Source organism: Hemitrygon akajei, chromosome 3 (assembly GCF_048418815.1).
Source record: "Hemitrygon akajei chromosome 3, sHemAka1.3, whole genome shotgun sequence".
Taxonomy (NCBI): Eukaryota; Metazoa; Chordata; class Chondrichthyes; order Myliobatiformes; family Dasyatidae; genus Hemitrygon; species Hemitrygon akajei.
This window is the reverse complement of record NC_133126.1, coordinates 48,842,963-48,868,074: the sequence shown is the minus strand read 5'-3', so window position 1 is coordinate 48,868,074 and position 25,112 is coordinate 48,842,963. Positions and strand designations below refer to the sequence as shown.

General features: G+C 40.1%; 1 protein-coding gene across 1 annotated transcript in view; it reads left to right on the top strand.

Moving 5' to 3' along the window:
• Nucleotides 1–25,112, top strand: part of pygl (phosphorylase, glycogen, liver) — a 136,241-nt gene that overhangs the window by 73,909 nt on the left and 37,220 nt on the right. Inside the window, exons 13-16 of the mRNA XM_073038980.1 lie at nucleotides 7,098–7,199; nucleotides 7,294–7,441; nucleotides 10,535–10,593; nucleotides 18,495–18,636. Of these exons, the coding sequence (XP_072895081.1) occupies nucleotides 7,098–7,199; nucleotides 7,294–7,441; nucleotides 10,535–10,593; nucleotides 18,495–18,636 (451 nt within the window). The remainder of the gene's footprint in view (nucleotides 1–7,097; nucleotides 7,200–7,293; nucleotides 7,442–10,534; nucleotides 10,594–18,494; nucleotides 18,637–25,112) is intronic.

The following is a 25,112-nucleotide window of genomic DNA, read 5'->3' as shown; positions in this document are numbered from 1 at the left end:
TCAGGAAAAAGATGGATTAAAGTAGAGGAGAGGACTGAGAAACATGTTTTAAAAACTGCTGAAATTGTGAGATTAAAATAAGAAGGAAAGCAATGCTCTGCAGATCTAAAATAAAATCATTGCATGCCTAAATCTCAACTGACTAGGCAACATCTTGGAACAATAAACTGAATTAATGTACGTTTCGTTATAAGTGCTGAATGGGAAAAGCTATGTATCTGAAATTGTCAAAAGAGGAGAGACTGCAGATGCTGAAAATCTGGAGCAACACAAAATGCTGGGTGAATCAGACAGCATCTATGGAGGTCTGGGATGAAGAGTCTTGAACTGAAATGTCAACTGTCAATTTCTCTCCACAGATGTTGTCTGACCCACTGTTCCTCCAGCATTTTGTGTGTTGCTATCTGAAATTGTTGAACTCGATGAAGTGCTCTGAGAGGTTTTCAGCTCATGAAGCATATCAATTCTTACCTGATGAGTCATCTGGAGCTGCTCCAATTTGCCTACTGTCACAACAGTCAGCAGCAGATGCCATTTCATTAGCTCTGGAACATCTGGATAATGAAGGTGCATATGTCAGGATGCTAATCATTGACTACAGCTCAGCATTCAACACTATCATCCCCTCAAAACTAATCACTGAGCTTCTGTACCTCCCTGTGCAACTGGATCTTCAGTTTCCTCACTGGCAGGCCCCAGTCAGTACAGATTGACAACAACATGTCTTCCTCAGCACTCTGTGCCTAGCCCCCTGCTCTACTCACTTCATTATTAAGATTGTGTGGTTAAATACAGCTCTGATGCCATATTTAAGTTTGCTGATGACAGTACTACTGTTAGCCCAATCAAGGGTGATGACAAATCATCATATTGGAGGATCATTGAAAATCTGGGCTGAGTGATGCCATGGCTGCAACCTCTCAGTTAATGTCAGCTAAACCAAGGAACCTATTATTGACTGCAGGAGGAAGAAGCTAGAACTCTATGAGCCAGTCCTCATTAAGGGAACAGATATGGAGAGGGTCATTGGCATTAAATTTAATTGGCAGAAGTTTGTAGATGCAGTAGCTCGTCATCACGCAAGGCCGCTGAGAAGATTAAAAAAGCAAGGAGTTTCTTTCAGCAGGAGATTCGATTGGGTGAGGTGCACAGATACTGTAGCTCGTCATTGTGCAAGGCCACTGAGAGGATTTAAGAAGTGAGGAGTTCCTTTCAGCGCGAGATTCAATTGGGTGAAGTGCACAGACGCAGTTGCTCGTCATCATGCAAGGTCACTGAGAAGGTTCTGGCTAAAAAGGAGACACTGCCTAACGGAGCAGTTGTCGCAGTAGCATGAGGCAGAGTAGTAGGGCTTTGGCTCATTGTGGCTTCAGCGAGGTTGGGCCTAAGTGAGGTAAGGAAGTACATTACTTTCATATCTCTTTTTTCCTCTAACTTAAGAATAGTGGGTATGACTGTGAGGCTAGTTTTCTGCTCTGGTTGTTGGATGTGGGATATCCGGCTGACTTCCAGCCTCCATGATGGTCGCATCTGTGCCAGGTGCATCAAGCTGCATCTTCTTAGAAACCAAGTTACGGAACTGACCTTTGGCTTGTTAAGGAAAGTGAGGAGGTGATCGATTGGAGCTACAGGTAAGTTGTCACACTGGGGCCACAGGAGACAGATAAGTGGGTGACTGTCAGGAGAGGGAAGGGAGAGTGTCACATAGTGCAGAGCACCCCTGTGGCCATCCGCCTTAATGATAAATTATTTCCTTTTGGGGGGGGGGGGGAGTTCTACCTGGAGAAAGCAACAGTGGCCATGCCTCTAGCCCTGTGTCTCAGAAGGGGATGGCAGCAGTAAAAGGGAACTCTATATATAGTTAGGGGGACAGATAGGCGATTCTGAGGGCACAAAAAAGAAACATGAATGGTAGGTTGCCTCCCTGGTGCCAGGGTTCATGATGTTTCCAAATGTGTCCAATTTCAATATCCTGAAATGGGAGGGCGAGCAGCCAGAGGTCATGGTACATATTGGTACCAACGACATAGATTGAAAAAGGGAGGAGGTCCTGAAAGCAGAATACAGAGAGATAGGAAGGAAGCTGAGAAGCAGGGCCTCAAGGGTAGTAATCACGGGATTGCTGCCACGCGACAGTGAGTATAGGAATAGAATGGGGTGGCAGATAAATGCGTGGTTGAAGGATTGGAGCAGGGGGTGGGGATTCAGATTTCTGTATCATTGGGACCTCTTCTGGGGCAGCTGTGACCTGTACAAAAAGGACGGGTTGCACTTGAATCCGAGGGGGAACAATATCCTGGTGGGAAGGTTTGCTAGTGCTGTTGGGGAGGGTTTAACCTAGATTTCCAGCGGGAAGGGAACCGAAGTGAAGAGGCAGAGGATGGGGCAGTTGGTGCACAAATAGAGACAGCTTGTAGGGAGTTTGTGAGAAAGGATAGGCCGATGATAGAGCAAAGATGCACTCAGCCTGATAGTTTGAGACGTGTCTATTTTAATGCAAGGAAGATCATATAAACAAGGCGGATGAACTTAGAGCATGATCAATACATGGCACTATGACGTTGTGGCCATTACAGGATCTTGGATGTCTCAGAGTCAGGAATGGCTGCTGAGTGTGCCAGACTTTAAATGTTTTAAAAAGGACAGGGAGGGAGGCAAAAGAGGCGGGGGTGTGGCATTGCTAATCAGGGATAGTGTCATGGCTGCAGAAAAGGAGGAAGTCATGGAGGGATTATCTACTGAGTCATTGTGGGTGGAAGTCTGAAACAGGAAGGGGGCAATAAATCTACTGGGTGTTTTTAAAAGATTCCTCCAATAGTAACAGGGACATCGAGAGCAGATAGGGAGGCAGAGTCTGGAACAGTGCAACAATAATGTGGTTATTGTGATGAGAGATTTTAACTTTCCTAATATTAACTGGCATCTCCTTAGAGCAAGCAATTTTGATGGGGTGGAGTTTGTTGGGTTTCCTGATGCAATATGTAAATAAACCAACTAGAGGAGAGGCTGTACTTGATCTGGTATTGGGAAATTAACCTGGTCAGGTGTCAGATCTCTCAATGAGAGAGCATTTTGGAGGTAGTGACCACAACTTCTATCTCCTTTACCATAGTGCTAGAGAGGGATAGGAGCAGACAATTTGGGAAAACATTTAATCGGAGTAGAGGGAAATATACTATTAGGCAGGAACTTGGGAGCAGATGTTCTCAGGGAACTGCATGGCAGAAATGTGCAAATGTGCAGGGGAAATTTGCATGGCATTCTGCATAGGTATATTCCATTAAGGTAGGGAAAGGATGGTTGGGTAAAAGAACAATGGTATACAAAGGATATGGAAAATCTAGGTAAGAAGAAAAAAGCTTACGAAAGTTTCAAGAAACTAGGTACTGATAAAGTTCTGGAAAATTACAAGTTCGCCAGGAAGGAGCTCACGAATGAAATTAGGAGAGCTAGAAGGGGCTAAGAGAGGGCCTTAGTGAACAGGATTAAGGAAACCCCCCCCCCCAAGACATTCTACAAGTATGTGAAGAGCAAGGGGATGAGCCGTGTGAGAGTAGGACTAATCAAGAGCAATAGTGGAAATGTGTGCATGGAGTCGGAGGAGGTGGCAGAGGTACTTAATGAATGCTTTGGTATTCACCAGGGAAAAGGACCTTGGCAATTGTGGGAATGACATTACAGCAGACTGAAACGCTTGAGCATACTGACATTAAGAAAGAGGATGTGCTGCAGCTTCTGAAAAGCATTAAGTTAGATAATTCACTGAGACTGGACGAGATATACCCCAGGGTACTGTGGGAAGTGAGGGCGGAGATTGCTGAGCCTTTGGTGATAATCTTTGTACCATCAATAGGGATGGGAGAAGTACCAGAGGATTGGAAGATTGCAAATGTTGTTCTCTTGTTCAAGAAAGTAAGTAGAGATAACCCAGGAAATTGTAGACCTGTGAGTCTTACTTCAGTGGTGGGCAAGTTATTGGAGAAAATCCTGAGAGACAGGATTTATGAGCATTCAGAGAGACATAATCAGATTAGGGATAGATTGTAAGGTTGTGCCTTACAAACCTGACTGAATTCTTTGAGGATATAACAAAACACACTGATGAAGGTAGAGCAGTGGATGTAAAGTATATGAATTTCAGTAAAGCATTTGATAAAGTTCCCCATGCAAGGCTCTATCAGAAAGTAAGGAGGCATGGAATCCAAGAAGACCTTGCTTTGTGGATTCAGAATTGGCTTGCACACAGAAGGCAAAGGGTGGTTGTAGAGGGTTCATATTCTGCATGGAAATTGGTTCCCAGCTGTGTACCGCAGGGATCTGTTCTGGGACCCCTCCTCTTAGTGATTTTTATAAATGATCTGGATGAAGAAGTAGAAGGGTGGGTTAGTAAGCTCGCTGATGACACAAAGGTTGGGGTGTTGTGGATAGTCTGGAGGGTTGTCACAGGTTATGGCAGGACATTGATAGGATGCAGAACTGGGCTGAGAAGTGGCAAATGGTGTTCAACCCAGATAGTATGAAGTGGTTCATTTTGGTAGGTCAAATTTGAAGACAGAATATAGTTTTAATGGTAAGACTCTTGGCAGTGTGGAGGATCAGAGAAATCTTAGGGTTAGTGCCAAAGCTGCTGCACAGGTTGGCAGTGTTGTTTAGAAGGTGTACGCTGTGTTGGCATTCATCAGCCATGGGATTGAGTTTAGGAGCCGTGAGGTAATGTTACAGCATATAAGATCTTGTTCAGACCCCACTTGGAGTACTGTGCTCAGTTCTGGTCATCTCACTACAGAAAGGATGTGGAAACTATAGAAAGAGTGCAGAGGAGATTTATAAGAATGTTGCGTGGATTGGGGAGTGTGCCTTATGAGAATAGGTTGAGGAATCTGGCCTTTTCTCCTTGGAGTGACGGAGGATCAGAGGTGACCTGATAGAAGAGTATAAAATGATAAGAGGCATTGATCATGTGGATAGCCAGAGGCTTTTCCCCAGGGCTGAAATGGCTAACACGAGGGGGCATATTTTAAGGTGCTTAGAAGTAGGTACAATGGGGATGTCAGGGGTAAGTTTTTCACACAGAGAGTAGTGGGTACGTGGAATGCACTGCCAGTGATGGTGGTGGAGGCAGATACAATAGGGTCTTTTAAATTACCCTTAGGTAGGTACATGGAGCTTAGAAAAATAGAGGGTTATGTGGTAGGGTAATTCTAGGCAGTTTCTAGAGTAGGTTACATGGCTGGCACAACATTGTGGGCCAAAGGGCCTGTAATGTCCTGTAGATTTCTATGTTCTAAATTCCTTGCCTTTAACATATCAGCATCTGTCTTGGGACCAGCACTTAAGGCATGATAGAGCCTTTACTTTCCTAGAAGTTTGCATGGACTTGGCATGTCACAAAAGACTTTTATAGATGCACAGTGGGGTTTTTCCTAACTGGTTGCATTACGGCCCAGTATGGAAATACCAATACTCAGGAAAGGAAAGAGCTGCAAAAAGTGGTAGATACAGCACAGTCCATCACAGGCAAGGTTCTCCCCACCACTGAGTATATTTACATGGAACTCTGCCATCATCGAAGATCTCTGCCATCCAGGCCATGCCATGTTCTTGCTACTACCATTCAGACAGGAAGTACAGAAGCCTTAGGTCCTATACCACCAGCTTCAGGAACCGTTATTACCCTACAACCATCAAACTCCTGAACCAGTGTGGATAACTTCATTCACCACTATGAACTGATTCTACAACCAATAAACACACTTTCAAGGTCTCATTACCACTCATGTTCTCAATATTGTTTTTATTTGCAGTTGTCTTCTTTTGCACATTGTTTGTCAGTCTTGTGTTTATCTACAGTTTTTCATAAAATTCTGTTATATTTATTTGTTCTTGTAAATGCCTGCAAGAAAAAGAATATCAAGGTCATATATGGTAACATATATGTACTTTGATAATAAATTTACTTTGTACTTTGAACATTATTATGTGCTGAAAGATGCAGTAATGCCATGTCAGAAACTTAGATACTATTCCTCAAGTTTTCATTGAACTTTGGAACACCATGGAAGGCCAAAGACAGATGGAGCAGATTGCCATTTACACGAAGCATGCATGAGAAACTATAAGCCATAAATATATAACCCAGCACATTCAGAATAAAACATTGTAGTTAGATTTTTAACTGATTGGGTAATAGGGCATAGTAATCAAGTTTGATCATTTTGAACATGGAAAGAAATTGTGGGCTGAGCAAGCAGAAGTTCAGAATGATGTATTTTCAACTTTTATAACAAATGTATTTGAATGTAGGCGGATCACAGCTTCTTGGACAACCCATGTATCCCCATCAAACATTGCTTGAGCATGACCAGATTTAAATAGGTCACTGTTAGCAGCTGCAGTCCCTCCATCCTGGAAAGAGAACATTCTTTCTCTACTATATTTATTTCTTGTTTAGAAATATACAATTTCCGGTGTTTCACAAGATTCTACAAAGTATTTTGCAAAATGATCTTCATTGTTCAAGCTACATAGAACTGCATTTGCAAGCCACTGTGTTTAGCGGCTTAAAATAATATGGGGAAAACCTGTGGCTAAGCAAGTTGAAGTTCTAAATGATACATTTTTAATGATTACCCATGATTTTCTGCAACTTGAAGGTCAAATTTACTAAAACATTTAGGAATGTAGTTTAACATTTTCTATGGGGAGTGGATAGTATAGCTCAAATAAGTGTTAATGGTGACTTTACAATGGAGAATGACATCACTGCAATTATTTTTTCTTTTAACATATAGATATTCAAAATATTATGAATTACAGAGCTAACAAAATGATATCTATAAACTTATTAAATTATTGTGTATTTTGATAGTGCTTAGAATTAAAAGTAGTAACACTGATCATGCTCATACTTAAACTTCAAAAATAAGAAATGTTTGTTTTTCTTGATGTTTATTTATAGCTTTGATATAATTTTGCATGTATTCTACTTAAGTGAAGACTTTTTTAATAACAGTCCATTTTAAAGCAATGGAACATATAGATCTGTTATAAATATAAGAGAAGTGTGAATTTACTTTGACCCATTTAATATCTTACAGAAAATAGGACCGGGCTATATTAAAGAACTGAGCAACCTTCAGAAATTGCATAACTTGGTGAATAATGATCAATTCATTCAGGAGGTTATATCAGTGAAAAAGGTATAGAAATTTAAAATGTACAAGTTCTGCATTCTGTAAACCTAGTTCTGTGTATACAGGAACAGTTCTTACTGTTCTACTCTTTTATCAATAGGCAAATAAAACAAAACTTGCTTCCATGCTAGAAAGCAACTATGGGATTCAAGTCGATATATCCTCCATGTTTGATGTTCATGTGAAACGAATCCACGAGTACAAACGACAACTCATGAATTGCCTTTACATTATTGTTATGTACAATCGTAAGTCTGAAATCGCAAAACCAAGTTTATTCAATTCAAGTTTAATTCTCATTTCAACCATACAGGAATACAACCAATTGAAACAGCATTACTATGGGATCAGGATGCAAAACACAGTACAGTCACATACAAAGCACACATTAAAATAGTATCACAATCATTATAATAGAGTAAAAACAACTTGTGCCATCAATCCACAGTCAACTACAATAGAGCCCAACACCACCAGCCTGGACACCATGCCCCACTGCCCCCTCCCCCAAGCATTGCAACTTGAGGCCCACACCACACACATACAAGACTGCAAGCCCATGTAGAATATCAGAAAAAAATACATCTACACAAAATATACTTGTTAGTAAGGTACCCCCAGCCCAATGAAAACTTCAGTTGACCACAATACCTGGTGGCGGCTGCATCATGCTGTGGGGACGTTTCACTGCAGCAGACCCTGAAAGGCTTGTGAAGGTAGAGTGCAAAATGAATGCAGCAAAATACAGGGAATCCTGGAGGAAAACCTAATGCAGTCTACAAGAGAACTGCGACTTGGGAGAAGATTTGTTTTCCAGCAAGACAATGACCTCAAGCCAAAGCTACATTTGAGTGGCTTAAAAACTATAAAGTTAATGTCCTAGAATGGCCAAGTCAGAGTCCAGACCTCAATCCAATTGAGAATTTTTGGCTGGACTTCAAAAGGGCTGTTCACTCACAATCCTCATGCAATTTGATAGAGCTTGAAAAGTTTTATAAAGAAGAATGGGGGAAAATTACAGTGTCCAATGTGCAAAGCTGATAGAGACCAATCCACACAGACCCAAGCCTGTAATTGCTGCTAAAGGTGCATCTACTAGATACTGACTTGAAGAGAGTGAATACATATGCAATTATTTTGTGTTTATTAATTGGGATAAATTTCAACCAATTTGAAGAAATTTGTTTTTACTTTGACACAAAAGAGTCTTTTCTGTTGATCAGTGTTAACATACCCAAATTAAATCCACAGTCATTCAGTGTTGTAAAACAGTAAAACAAGAAAACTTCAAGGGGGGGGTGAATACTTTTTATAGGCACTGTAGTCCAGACACTTAGTCCATTGAAATCTTCAGTTGACCACAAAAAAGTTTGTCTTCAGCTGACTGAACACTGTGAGGGTAGCCCCAACTCCGGCCCGGTAGAGTGCACCAGACATCTCTCACATAGCGGCTATAAAACAGGTGATCCCGCTGCTTGAGGCCCTGAGTCCTTTGAGTGCTGCCAAAAATCTGCAGCTGACCACAAAAGAGCGTGTCTTCACACAGGCACACACTGTGGCGGCCCTGAGTTCAGCCTGGATGCTGTCCCTGGTGGAGTGCCCGGCTCAGTCGCCTCTCTCCCAGTGGCTGCAAAAGAGGTGACCCGCAGCTGCTTGTGGCCTAGTCTTTGCCGTGACTGAGTCCTCACAGCTCCTCCACCATCCGACCCTGTCTTAGTTAATAAAACTTGAGTGAATCAAACTTGCGGCATACCAGGTTAGCAACGTCCAAAAGGGTCACGCGGTCAAAAGTAAAGAGACCATGACGGCCGCTCACTATCTGACTGTAAGCCTCCATTGACTCAGGCACGGCACATTGCACAGCTCCTTCATATTTTCCACCAGCAAGCAACTCGCTGATGGTGTAGACCTACAGTACTTTAAGTTCTTAATGTATATGTTATATAATGAATTATATTGTGACGGTGTGGAAACCATATTTAGATTATATTATTTCCATGTAGAGACTATACATATAAAATGCTTGAAATTATTCTGTTCTTAAGCTGTACATGAATTGAAATATTCTCCTTAAAGTTTTTTGTTACACTCTAGTTGGTTGCTTCTGTTAAAAGCTTGGGGACAAAGTTTATTTTCAATTTTCCATTTTTAGACATAAAACGAATTGAAGAGATCTAAATTTCTATCATCGATTGTAGAAAGCAAAAGTCACTGGAACTAAATTGGTTGCCACACATTTTTTTGTATTCAAGAAAGTTGTAATAATATTTTAGTGTGCAATTTTTATATAAAAATTAGTACCATGTGTGGGTATTGAATAGAAACATAAATAAAGTTAGAACTTTATTGTCTTTGTTCAGATCAACCTGGCGTCTGTGGGGGTGAATGCAACTGGTCTGTAGTCATTGAGGCATGTTGCCGCTGACTGCTTTAGGACTGAAGCATGCAGGGGCCACTGCAAGGAACAGAGAGAGGTTATAGATTCCAGTAAAAAACCTCAGCCAGTGGTCAGTGCAGTCTCTGAGGACCCTCCCTGGTTTGCTATCTGATCCTGCTGTTCTGCGTGTGTTAATACAGCGGAGGTTACATCTCACCTCGTGCACTCAGTGTCCGCGCTATGTCCTCCCCAGGTGTCAAGGCCTTCATCACTGGTTCACTGTTGTCCCTGTCAAACTGAGCAAAGAAGTTATTTAGCTGCACAGCTAGCGTGGTGTCACTGTTTGCAGGCCAGATCTTTTCTTTATAGTCAGTGATAGACCTGATGACTTCCCATGAGCATCAGGGGTTGATGGTGTTATTGAAGTATGTCTCTATCTGTTGTTTGTATCGTTACTTGGCGGTTTTAATGCCTCTTTTAAGGTTTGAACTGGCTTCGCTTATGCTGCAGCATCACTGAATCCTGAGTCCTGAGCAGGTTCTGGACTTCATTGTTCATCCATGGCTTCTGATTCAGGAATACACAGATGTTTTTATTGCAGATAATATGGTCTACACAGTATTTGATATAGTGCATGACCATGATGGAGTATTCCTAAGTCAATTTCAGAATCATGCATTACTTGGCATGCACAGGTTCCTGTCTGTGCACTCAAAGCAGTCCTGAAGTAGTGATAGAGCTCCCTCAGGCCATACTGTCACTGACTTCATTATTGGTTTTGCGTTCCTTATTGCTGGTCTGTAGGCTGGGGTTAGAAGTAAAGACAGGAGGTCAGACAGTTCCATTGTTTTTCTTTTATGGTATTTTATACCAATAATAACTGCTAAATGCACGTACAATTCTTAAGCCTAACAGAGACATTATTTATGTTTACATTTCATATTGATTTATATCTTGTATAAAGGAATTAGGAAGGACCCAAACAAGGCATTTGTTCCAAGAACTGTTATGATAGGGGGCAAGGTAAGGTTTATTTCTTTATTTTTTTTTCTGCTACAACTATCACAGCTCTTTACCCCAATTCCAACAAGTACTTATTTAGATTAGTTGTGGTTCTTTGTGAGATTCCATGCTAATCTCAAACTGTAAATTCTACCAGAGGAAGAGATGTAGTGTAAGTATGTTATTTAATTTACTTGGCCAAATATTATTCCTATACCAACTAAATTATTTATCTCAAAAGCACAGAGAACCTCGCACCTTCAGGGGATCTGGTGTGGGTTTATCATGATGTATGACTTAGTAGCACACCAGGATTTACACTTGAGTAGACTTAAATTACAAGTGAAATTTTTTGAGAAAATCCTTGTTTTTTTCTTTAAGCGCTTTCCCCAATCTTTATGAAACTCAAAGAAAAACTGTAGGAGCTGAAAAGCAAACAAAAACAGAAAGTAGTGGAAAAACTCAGCAAAGCAGAAAGTATGTGAAAAGAAAAATGGTGACTGTTCTGGGTTTGTGACCCTTTGTCAGAACAGTTCTTGCTTTTGTTCCCCAATCTTTAATAGTCTGGGAAAACAAAATATTCATTAAAAATTACAGCTATATTGCTTTAAAATATTGACATGCTTTTTTGAAACAAATGTGTTTTTATGGTAATAAAATGTATTTTACAAAGCTGTCATCAACATTAAACCACACATGATCAAATGCACCTATTATGTAAATTCTTTCTCATATGTATTACTTTTACACAAGCCCTGCCAAAAAGCCAGCTTTAATATTAATTTTGATCCAAATCGGTCCCAGATAACTAAGCCATGTTCTTCAAGTTATCTATTAAGCTTTACTGTAACAAGAGATTTATGTCCTGCACTTCTGCTGATGTCTGATGTTTATTAATTGTAAATTCTGTGTATGTTTATGTAAAGCTTTTAGTTTTAATAATTATACACAACTCTGTGCAAAGTGCTGCTTTTTATTTTGATGGGGGGCAAATAAAGATTTTGGAAGGTAGTGTTAGAAGATCAGAACCAACATCATTGTAGGCACCTATTTCTTGTTAGGGATCAGTTAACCTACATTAAGAATTGTAGCCCAAAACTTGTAAGTTATCTGGCAGAAAGGGGATGCTATATATGAACAACTTTATTATGGCCCCAGTGAATGCTGTTAAAATTTAAGTTACTTTGATTACAGAGTTGTGAGTTTATTTCTTTGCATGTATGCAATATTTGGAAATTGAATGAGATATAGTGATGGACCTTCGCAGACAACTTGTAAACTGAATTCTTTATGAGATTATGTGAAGAGAAGTTTTCCCTTCACTGGTGGCTGATGAGTCATTTTTCTGTCTACCAAACTGTACAGCAATCCCTCATGTGGCCGTTGAGTCCATGCCTCACACTATTGAAAATTGGTGTTCAAATTTGGTTTCGATCATTATACCTTCCTGCTTCTATATTTAATCCCTCATCTATATTTAATCCCTCAATTCTTCTGCTGTTGATATCCTTAGTCGTGACTATTTCAATGTACTTCTGCTCAGCTTTATTAGTTCAGTTTTCCATAACTTTGAGTTCATTCAAGGTTAAGCCATCCAGAAAATTAAATCACATTGAATTTTCTTCATGTTACCTTTTTCATTGGTAACATACATCCTAATTAACCAGTGCTTCTATTCTAAATTTTCACCCTTATTTTCAGACCACCAACCCCTCTCTGACCAATAGCTTTCAATTTTGTATGTTTAATTTTATCCAGCCATATAACCTGCAAAATTATCTGCCATTCTATCATTCTGGCCTCTTAATTATGTTTGAATTTTATTGCTGTACCCAAGTTAGCTTTCTCTGTGGTGCTCTGTCCCCAAGATATGGAATTTCCTCCCTGAATATCTGCATCTTGTCGCATCAGAATAGGTGGTTTTTCCATAGGGAAAAATTTAACCCAGTTACTCTTTGTTCAATGTGACATTGCATATTAAGATTTTCTATTCCAATAAGCTATAAACAAAACAAAAAATGCAGATTTCTTTCTAAAGCTGCAATACAGAATTCAAATATTGTTCCTGAAAACATTTTCAGGAGGAATTAATTACTTGCCCGTAGTACGAATAAGTGGGCTTTCTTTCTCTGGATTGTCAATATTGGCTGATGCAACTAGTGCAAATCTTTCAAGAGGGCTACATCTTGTGATTTGAAGGCTTGTGTGTCTCAATGATCCAGAGAGCTACATTGGCTGGAGTCAGGGCATTTGGTAGGTTCAGCCATGCCAAACATCTCAATGGGTAGAGACCAGACTAAAAGTGGCCTATCGGTTCTCCAGGTTTGGGGGTTCAGCTCAGGGCTAACAACCCTGACTGGTAAAACAAAATTGTTACAGAACCAGCAATGAAGGATCCTACATCTGAGTGTGACGGTATTCCCAAGTCTCCACCTAGGATTTACGTGACTGACAGTACTAAAAACTAAGAGGAAGCGACTGACATGATGAAAGAACCCCCGACCACTGCCAGAGATGGAGGACCTTCATTGCTGCCCTAAATGCCAGTGGTATAATGGGCAGACAGACAGACTAGTGTAAATGCAGCGATGTCCAATCATGAACCATTTTCAACTACCATTTCCAACTTCCATTGGATTAAATTATTAACAAGCTATATTGTGCTAAACTTCAAGAAAGGAAATGGGGATAATTCTGGAAATTATAGAAGGGCGAGTCTCACGTCAGAGATAAGGAAACTAATGGAGAAGCTTCTTAAGGATGCAGTTTATAAGCATTTGGAAATCTTGGCCTAATAAGGACAGTCAGCATGATTTACTAACTTGATTTAAGTTTCTGAAGGTGACAAAAGATGAGTGATGAGGGTAGAACCGTGGATGTTGTTTACATGCATTTTAGTAAGGCATTCAACAAGGTCCCTCATGGTGGGCTATTCCAGAAAATTAAGATGCATGGGCTCCACATTTGGATTCGGATTTGGCCTACCCGTAAATCACAGGATAGTGGTTGTGGGTCTTATTCTAGCTGGAGATCCATGACTAGTGATTTTCCACAGGGATCTGTACTGGGGCCTTTAATGTTTACTATATATAAAATGATTTGGATGAAAATATGAATTGCTGGGTTGGTAAGTTCACAGATGACACAAAAGTGGTGACATTGTGAATAGTGTAGAACAGTGATTCCCAACTGGGGTGGTTACATATCCTAAGGGGGTGTTAGGGGAAATAGAAGTTGTCGGGGGGGGGGGCATTCAAGATTCTTGGGGGGAGGCAGTAAGCGGCATCCTAATGAGGCTTGAGACCTGATCTACTGTTAGTAGAGCAGGGACTTGCAAAAAAAAGGATGAGGCACTGGAACACAGGAAGAACCATAGCTCCACAGGTGGCAAACATTCATTGTCACAACACGTCTGAAACATGGTAATCTCATTCGACCTTTACAGCCAATCAAACATTATTGAAAATGCATAATCTAGCAACCAGGGTGCCCATCAGTTTCCCCTTGACTTGCAGCATTGAACGAGTTCATGCAATTTAACAGTTTGACACAAAGGAAGATGTTTCTGGTGGTTGGAGGTGAATCATCTCATCCTCAGGGAAGTGTCCTAGGTCCAATCATCTTCAGCTACTTCCTCAATGACCTTACTTCCGTCACAAGATCAGAAGCAGGGTTGTTCGTAGATGACTGCACAATGTTCCGCACCATTCATGACTCCTCAGACAGTGAAACAGTTCATACCTAAATATAGCAGGAGCTGGACAATATCCAGGCTTGGGCTGACAAGTGGCAAGTAACATTTGAGCCACACAAGTATCAGACAATGGCCATCTCCAACAAAAGAGGCTCTAACCATCGTCCCTTGACATTCAGTAGTTTCACCATCATTGAATCCCCTTCTATCAACATCCTAGGGGGTTACCATCGACAGGAAACTGACTGGTCTAGCCATATAAACACTGTGGCTATCAGATCAGGTCAAAGACTAGAAATCTTGCGGCGGGTAACTCTTCTCCTGACTCCCCAAAGCCTGTCCACCATCTACAAGACTCAAGTCAGGTGTGTAATGGAATACTCGCCACTCACCTGGATGAATGCAGTTCCATCAACACTTACGAAGCTTGACACCATCCAGTACAAGGCAGCCCACTTGATTATGCTCCTTCCACAAGCATCCAATCCCTCCAGTAGCAATGAACAGTTGCAGCAGTGTGTACTTATCTATAAGATGCACTGCAGCAACACACCAAAGTTCCTAAGCCAGCACCTTCCAGACCCACGAACACTATGATCTAGAAGGATGAGAAAAGCAGATACCGGGGAACACCACTATATGAAAATCCCCCTCCAAGTCACTCACCATCCTGACTTGGAAAAATATTGCCATTCCTTCATTGTTGCCGAGTCAGAATCATGGAATTCCCTCCCTGACAGCACTGTAGGTATAGCTACACCTCTGGGACTGTAGTGGTTCATCACCACTTTCTCAGGGGCAACTAGGGATGGGCAATAAATGCTGGTTTAACTGACGATGCCCACATCCTGTAAATAAATAAATAGAAAGTCGGTAAGTCAATTACACCCACTCAACGTTCTCTGCAGATCTACAGAAAACAGATTGCACAATGGTACAGAGCAGGTTAAATAAACCCAAATGGTTAAATAGAGCCAAACATGCCAACCCCGAGGATTCCTCTTGAACTGTTCAAAGCAGCTTGGGCTTCATATGTACATCCAAGAACCATCCAAGATTATGAGACCTTATGTGACTGGTTAATTGAACTAACTGGTATAGTATAAAGTTAGTCTGCCAAACACCAGCTCTATCCCAACTAACATTAAAATCCAATCTCAATCCTTGTCAATGTAATTTACGCTATTATCGTCTTTATCTTCCCATCGCTGTTCCTTTTCATACCACTACCATTGTTCCACCCATGCCGACTTGCTGCCATTGTCAACATCAGATAGGCATTCCTATTTTGTGTTAATTTTTTATTTTGATTTAGCCCTGTTAATTTTGGATAAATACATACATACAGCGCGATCTCTAAGAGTTGAAAAGTGGTGAATCCTTGAATTCTAAAGCTGTTAAGAAACAGAAACTACAGAAAGTGCATCAGAAAGAGGCTTCAGTGCAGTGAACCACATACAAAAAAACAGATACCGCTTGGACATTGGTTTGCATGGGAACTTGAGGCTTGTGCTGTCGCAACTGGAACCAAGTATTTCAACTCTTGCTAAAAACCATCAAGCTCAAGGATCACATTGATATTGAATAAAACAAATAAAATTTAAAGCAGAATCATTTTTCTCATGTTACCATATGGTAGACATATTTTTACACTATGGGGGTGCCAAAAAGTATATTGTACCTAAGAGAGGTGTAGGCAAGTATGAAAGTGCTTTAGCGGGGCATTTAGCAAAAAAAAAGCTGGGAAACGCTGGTGTAGAATATTGTCAAAGTGGGATATAGATCAGTTGCAAATATGGGCAGAGAAATAACAAATGGAGTATAATCTAGGCAAGTTTGAATATGTGGAATTCATTGCCACAGATTACTCTGGAGGCCAAGTCATTGGGTATATTAAAAGTGGAGTTTGATACATTCTTGATTAGTAAGGGTGTCAAAGGTTACGGAGAGAAGGCAGGAGAAAGGGATTGAGAGGGAAAATAAATCAGCCCTGATCAAATGGCAGAGCAGATACAATAGACTGAATGTCCTAGTTCTGCTCCCATGTCTTACGGTGTGAGGTGCTGTAGTTTAGGAGTTCCTGTGTAAAGGTATGGATCATGGCTAAACTCTCAAGACTGTTGATGCACAAAGGCATTATAGGGTGGGTGAAGGTGCTTGCCTTTATCAGTTGAGGCACTGAGTTCAAGAATCAGGAAGTTATATTTCAGATTCATAAAACTCTGGTTCGGTTGTGTCAGGCATATTGTCTTCAATTCTGTTCACCCTATTACAGGAAGGATATGGAGGTGTCGGAGAGAGTGCAAAAGTGGTTTATCAGGATACTTCCTGGATTTGAAAGCACATGTTCTAACGAGAGGTTGGAAAAACTAGTGTTTTTTTATTTCATTTGAAGCAGCAGAGGCTGAAAGGAGGCCAATAGAAGTTTGTAACATTATGAAAGCCATAGTGGGCAGCCAGTATCTTTTTGCCAGGGTCAAAATATCTAATGTTAGAGGGCTTGCATTTAAGGTAAGAGTGGTAAATCCAAAGGAGATGGGCAGGGCACATTTGTTTTTAAACAGTAGTGGGTGCCTGGAATACACAGCCAGGGTAGGGTGGCAGTGGAGAAAAATGCAATAAAGGCATTTAAGAGGTTCTTAAATAGGCACATGAATATGCAAGGAATGGAAAGATACAGACCATGCTCAAACAGAAGGGTTTAGTTTCATTTGGTATCAGCAGTTTTTTTGTTTGTTACTACATAGACTGAAGTTTAAAAATTCAACAAAGCATAAAACTTCAAGGCAAGAGTTAAACGGTTGGGATCATTGGCTAGCAGAAGTGATCAAAGCAAGAGAGACAGGAGACGTTGTATTTTCAGTTCATAGCACAATGGTTCTAAAGTACCTATCCTGATTAGCTGGAAATGGTGGACATTCCGTATCGCAACAAAGGAAAGTAAACAGTCCTATACCAGAGTTATCACACGTGTGGCCCAACACAATTTGGGTCTGTTGCTGAAGATCTTCAGCATCTACAGAATCTTATGTTTATGTTTGTATTTCCACGTGATCTTTTCTGCTGAATAGTGACATGCAAAGAGTTTAAGAGTCTTTGTTGCTTTTGCTTTGAAATTTACAATCTCTTCCTTGTTTCATTCAGTGTAACTCCTAGTAACAATACAATTAAGATGTCCAAAACTGGGGCCCAGTCTTTCATAAGTACTAACACTTAATGCTACATCACCCCTCACTGTATCAGACCAAGATTTTATTGTCTGCCACTATCTCACAACACTTACAAGCTACTATGTTAACACAGATATTAGTATATATTGATCACTTAACATGAACTATTACACTTACTTTGTATCATTAAGCTGGGATATTAATTACCTGCAGACTTGAAAGCTGGTCAGGTTTTCCTGACTCCCTTTGCAAACATGGAGGATTACCTCTTCCATGCCATCGTTGATGTCAGGAGATGTGCTGCAATACGTTGTAAAGTCTCTTTGTATTTTTTTTGCATATACTCCAGATGGCTCATTTTTCATTTACAACCAATTAAAAGGCTATCCACTTCTTTTCCAGATCCGTACTTGTTTTTCCAACTTCTTCACTTATTATCTCCATTGCCAAACTTGAGGTCATCTCTTGTATTTACATGCAATCATTTCCCAAATTGTTTGTAACAAGCTAAACAGACAAGTTGCTTTTGTTCAGTTGTATTGCACTGATCACTCAAAATCACTCCATTTATCTCATGGACCCGAGTCTGAACTTTCAACTAAGCTAACACCTTGACTGGACAACCTAGTGCCAGTTGGCATACTTAACATCTTTCTCCAGTTATCATATCATTCTATCATTGATTCACAAATTTCATTGTCCATTAATAGCCTCAAGTACTCGTTACAGTTTATTAGTTAATTATATGAATCCATCCAGAAGTAATTGTATTATCACGGTTTTCTTTATGGCCACTGAGTTTAACTGGGGAAGAAGGAAGACCTTATCTCTGCTTACTCTCTGTCTTGAAACAATCCCACACTAGATTTGAGTGTTATTAAATTGTCTGGTGAATTTTAAAACATATATTCTAATTAAGAGAATATTCTAGAATGTTTTGTGGACAAAATATTCAGTATTCCCTTAACTTTTAGTATTAATTAAATTCAACCGTTCAAGATTAAAATAAAACAGACTTTTTGATGACTCATATGTTACTGAATTTCTTTCTTTCCTAGGCTGCTCCTGGCTATCATATGGCTAAATTGATTATTAAACTTATCACATCTGTGGCACAAGTTGTGAACAATGACCCTGTAGTTGACAAGAAGTTGAAGGTTATTTTTCTGGAAAACTACAGAGTTTCGCTGGCCGAGAAAGGTACTACTAAATGGCAAAATTATATTTCTGTTCATTTGTTTGTTAATTTTTTCAGTTGTGTGATAGAATATTTTGCAACTAGAATAGAGTATATTCATCATAGAAAATATCAACAAGAATTATTTGAATATTGAATGGAGTATACTACACGAAAGAAAAAGGAGTAGGTCTTGGGGAGATAAAAAGGACCCAAACTGAGATAAAGTGAGTTGATGAAGTGTTTTTATCACTTTGGTACAATCACATTCAAAAATGAATTTTCTTTCCTCTTTTATATTATTTCTATTTATTTTCTTTGATAACCATACCTTTGTTTTATGTGTAATTTTTAATGGATTTATTATTTCATTTATTTATTCTTACATAAGATTTGACTTCTGAGTTACAAACCCTCTATTCATAGTTTTCTAATGCTTGAGTTTTAATGAAACGATAAAAAACACAAATTTAGAACACTGAATTCACAGAGTCAAGAGTGTTGAATTAGATTTTCTTTTTGACTGTTTAATTTATTTTCTTTGCAGCTCACATTAATTATTCGCTTGACTTTATATAGATACATCTAACTGTATATTATATACTTCCTAGTGATCACAGTATGTATATGCAGTTGTTCAGTGTGTTCTCTAGTGGTTACATTGATATGATCCTAGAATGTCCTGGAAGCTTCTCTGATGCTGTATTATTTGAATAGGGCTTTCTCATTCATTGATTCGACTGTACATTTGAATGGAGTTTTTCTTATCTACAATACTGTGCAAAAGTCTTAGGTGCTGTGTGTGTGTATATATATATGTGTACATATATATATATATATATTTTATATTTACACAGGGAGGGAGTGACGGGGTGGTGGGGGGAGGGAGGGGGATGGCACGGGTACAGACACACCCAGCCCTGAGACACCAGGCATGGTCATTAGATTCCAAACAATTGGTTTATTGTCTTTTAAGAGAGTGAACCCTTGCAAGGCTGTAGGTCCCAATGGAATACATAGAAAGGCTCTGAAAACATGTGCCAATCAACTAGTGGGAGTATTCAAGGACATTTTCGACCTCTTACTGCTACGGGCAGAAGTTCCCACTTGCTTTAAAATGGTAAGAATTGTACCAAAGAAGAATAATGTGGGCTGCCTTAATGACGATCGCCCAGTTGCACTCATATCGACAGTGATGAAATGCTTTGAGAGGTTGGTTATGACTAGACTGAACTCCTGCCTCAGCAAGGACCAGGACCCATTGCAATTTGCATATCGTCACAATAGCTCAACGGCAGACGTAATCTCCAGGGCCCCCCACATGGCTTTAGACCACCTAAACCACACAAACACCTACGTCAGTATGCTGTTCATCGACTATAACTCAGCATTTAATACCATCATTCCCACAATCCTGATAGAGAAGTTGCAGAACCTGAGCCTCTGTACCTCCCTCTGAAATTGGATCCTCGACTTCCTAACCGGAAGACCACAGTCTGTGCGGATTGGTGATAACATAACCTCTTCGCTGACGATCAACAGTGGCACACCTCAGGGATGTGTGCTTAGCCCACTGCTCTTCTCTCTGTATACACATGACTGTGTGGTTGGCATAGCTCAAATACCATCTACAAATTTGCTGACAATACAACCATTGTTTGTAGAATCTCAGGTGGTGACGAGAGGACGTACAGGAGTGAGATATGCCAACTAGTGGAGTGGTGCTGCAGCAACAACCTCAACGTCAGTAAGACGATAGAGCTGATTGTGGACTTCAGGAAGGGTAAGACAAAGGAACACATACCAATCCTCACAGAGAGATCAGAAGAGGAGGGAATGAGCAGCTTCAAATTCCTGGGTGTCACGATCTCTGAGGATCTAACCTGGTCCCAACATATCAATGTAGTTATAAAGAAGGCAAGACAGCAGCTATACTTTATTAGGAGTTTGAAGAGATTTGGCATGTCAACAAATACACTCAAAAACTTCTATAGTTGTACCATGGACAGCATTCTGACAGGCTGCATCACTGTCTGGAATGGAGAGGCTACTGCACAGGACTGAAAGAACCTGCAGAAGGTTGTAAATCTAGTCAACTCCATCTTGGGCACTAGCCTACAAAGTACCCAGGACATCTTTAAGGAGTGGTGTCTCAGAAAGGCAGTACCCAGGGCATGCCCTTTTCTCACTGTTACCATCCGGTAGGAGATACAGAAGCCTGAAGGCACACACTCAACGATTCAGGACAACTTCTTCCCCTCTGCCATCCGATTCCTAAATGGACATTGAAGTTTTGGACACTACCTCACTTTTTCTAATGTACAGTATTTTTGTTTATGCACGTTTTTTTAAAAATCTATTCAATATACGTTATTGATTTACTTGTTTATTTATTATTATGTTTTATTTTATTTTTTTTTCTTTCTCTGCTAGATTATGTATTGCATTGAACTGCTGCTGCTAAGTTAACAAATTTCACATCACATGCGGGTGATAATAAACCTGATTCTGATTCATTACAGAATGTCTGTCTAGTGCTTCCCACCCTCTCCCCTCTCCCCCAACCATGATTCCCCATCTCCCTGCCCCCTTCCCACTCTCAGTCCACAATAGGGACCCATATCAGAATCAGATTTATCATCACACACAGACGTAATGATTTTTTTGCAGCAGTGGTATAGTACAATACATAAAATTACTGTATAAGTGTTGTTCAACACTGTAAGGTACCCTAGCTATAAATATGTGCCTAAGACTTTTGCATAGTATTGTATGTAGCATGCACAGTACTGTGTGCTGCCCCACATTGAGCGCTGTCTTCTGTCTTTAGCCTTTTTCTTTTCTCCCTCTCTTCAGTTAGTAGGTTGTCCATTTTCCAACTCTCTTTGTTCTGTTAACACTTAATAAAATGATAGTGAAGCAACAACCTTTGTGCCTTTTTCTTAACTTCTGAAAGAACCTTGGATTAAAAACTTAAGAATCCAACAATTGGTAGAGTCGGCAAGCACAATTATGAAGTTTTAAAGACTTTGAAGAATCGCAGACAAAGTAAGAAATTTTTAGCGCACAAAGGGGCATGAACTTCCTCCATTTCAAACTGAGAGAAAACCTAGTTCTGGCTTCAATACATCATCAGATAGAAGTATGATTGAGGAAACTACTGTGTTGCTATTTTGAAAAAAACATTTGTAATAAAATTATTATTTTAAAATATTACGATTCAATTTAATTTACTTGAATATGGGGTAATGAGACTATAAGTGTGATTCAAATATATTGTAATTGATATATGATATATATCCTCCTGTACTCTATTCTTTTTTGTAAGAAATCAATAAAAATATTTAAAAAGAAAAAACATTTGTAAAATCAAAATGCAAGCTGCTGGAGCCACAGGCAAGCCAGTAGAGCACAAATTAAATATGCAAACTAGTAGCGCATTTTAAAAAAAATAAAGCAATGGAGCACAAAATGGAGTATGTGAGACCTAAGGGTACACAAGACACACAGACCAGATGAACTGCACCCTAAGGTTCTGAAAGAGGTAGCAGTAAAATTTGTGGAGGCATTAGTAATGATCTTTCAAAGATCATTGGACTTGGGCATGGTGCCAGAGGACTGGAAAATTCCATATGACACTCCACTCTAAGAAAGGAAGAAGGCAATAAAAAGGAAATTATAGACCAGATAGCCTGACCTCAGTGGTTGGGAAGATGTTGGGGTCAATTGTAAAGGATGAGGTTATGGAGGACTCAGGACAAGATAGGACAAAGTCAGCATGGTTTCCTTAAGGGAAGGTTTTGTCTGATGAACCTGTTAGAATTTTACTGAGGAGACTGCAAGTCAGATAGATAAAGGGGATGCAGTGGATATTGTGTATTTGAGCTTTCAGAAGGCATTTGACAAGGTGCCACACATGAGGTTGTTTACTAAGTTAAGAGCTCAATGTATTACAGGAAGGTTATTAGCCTGGTTAGAGCATTAGCTGATTGGCAGGAGGAAGCAAATGGAAATTAAAGGATCCTTGTCTGGTTGGCTGCCAGTGACTAGTGGTGTTCCACAGGGGACAGTTTTGGGACCACTTCTATTTGTGCTGCTTATCAATTATTTAGATGATGAAAAAGATGGCTTCCTTGCTAAGTTTGCAGATGGTACAAAGATTGGACAAGGACAAGTAGTGTTGAGGAAACAGATAGGCTGCAGAAGGACAGACAGATTAGGAGAATGGACTAGAAAGTGGCAAAGGAAATGCAATGTTGGAAATGCATGGCCATGCATTTTATAGTAGAAATAATTGTGCAGACTATTTATAAACAGGGAGAAAAACCAAAAATCTGAGATGCAAAAGGACTTGAGAGTCCTCGTGCAGAACAACCTAATGGTTAACTGCATGTTGAGTTGGTGGTGAGGAACACAAATGCAATGTTAGCATACATTTCAAGAGGTCAAAAATACAGGAGCAGGGCTGTGATGCTAAAGCTTTATAAAGCACTTGTAAGGCCTCACCTTGAGTATTATGAACAGTTGTGGGCTCCTCATCTAAGAAAAGATGTGCTGGCATTGGAGAGGGTTCTGAGGAGGTTCACATGGATGACTTCGGTTATCATACAAGGAACATTTGATGGCTCTGAGACTGTACTTCCTGGAATTTAGAAAGATGAAGGGTGATCTCATTGAAAGCTTTCAAATGTTGAAAGGCCTAGACAGAGTAGATGTGGAAAGGATGTTTCCCATGGTGGAGGAGTCTAGGACAAAAGGGCACAGTCTCAGGATAGAGGGGCATCCATTTAAAACCAAAATGAGAAATTTCATTAGCCAGAGGGTGGTGAATTTGTGGAATTTGTTACCACAGCCAGCTGTGGAGGCAAGACCATTGGGTGTATTTAAGGCAGAGCTTATTAGGTTCTTGATCGGATATGGCATCACAGGTTACAGGGAGAAGGACAGGACATGGGGCTGAGGAAGGTGGAAAAGAAAGAATCATCCATAATTGAATGATAGAACAGACTCAATGGGCCAATGGCCTAATTCTGCTCCTATGTCTTATAGTTCCTCAATGAATGAGGGGAATTTGAATGGTTGGATGGGCCATAGTCTCTGGAACTGAAGTGCTGGCATCAGGAAGCATGGCTCCTGACACCTTAGCGCAACGGGCAGAACTAAAGGCTTTGATTGAAGCCTACAAGTTGGCAGAAGGAAGATCAGCTAATACCTACACTGACTCTCGGTATGCTTTTGGAGTTGTTTATAACTTTGGAAACTTATAGAGACAAACAGGATTGCTTATGGCAGTAGGAACCCCAATCAAGAATGGCCAACTAGTACATGAACAATTGGGTGTCATACAACCGGTGTCAGAAGTTGTTATGTTAAAATCTCAAAGCCACTCCAAAATAACTACAATGGAAAGCTGTGGAAATGTATTTGCAGATGAAATTGCAAAATGGGTTGCACAGGAAGAAGTAAAAAACATAAAATAAGTACCAAGAACCCAACGACTAGAATTATAGAAAAGATGTTAAACTGTATTTTGGACAAGCATACATAAAAGATATTCAGACAATTGCAAGCTCAATGCCCCAACCAGGAAAAGAGGTTTTGAATGGAGAAAGTTAAGCAGTAATGGGGTTTGGAGATGTGGTACTAGTCATAGACTAGTAACTCCAACTATGTTGCTTCCTTATCTGGCACAGCTGATCCACTTCTTAGGACATATTGATGTGCAAAAAGTCTTTGACAGATTCTCCCAGTGGTGGTGGTGGAATCCAAAGATCACGGCACAAGGTCAACAAATGTTTGAGAGATGCATAACATGTTAGAAAACAAATACATAGCAGCAGAAAAGTTACCACAATTTAGTGCTTCTACCCCACCTGGTCCGGTTTACATTTACAAGTGGACTATATTTATTTGCAGAAGTGTCAAGGCTGTGAGTGTTAGTGGACAAGTTTTCAAGATTGGTGGAAGCTATTCCAGCAAGGAGAGCCATTGCCACATACATACAACAAAAACTCTGATCAAGGACTGTATTGAGATTGCCATGTCATATTGAATCTGACAAAGAACCCATTTCACTGGGAGTGTTTGCTCAGGAATCATGTTGACTAAAGAACACTGAATGGTGTTTTCATTGTCCACATCACCAGGCGTCATCAGAACAAGTCAAACAAATGAATGGAACCATCAAACGGAGACTAAGTATCAGAAATAAGGTATACCATGACCTACAACTCTTCCTATGGTCTTATGTAGCATCAGAACAATTTAAAACAAGAAAACCAAATGAAGTCCATTCAAAGTGATAACAGGATGTCCTGTGTTGCTGCTTGGAGCCCTCTGTCTCAGAGGGGCTGACATACACATCAAGGAACAACTTAGTTAGCTACTAAGTGAAATTAACTCAAGCTATCCAGTCTGCTTCTCAGCAGGTTTCTGCTGCTTGGAGAGACACACCCTGATTCCTGGTGAGTGGGTCCTGATTAAGAAGCCACATCAGGAA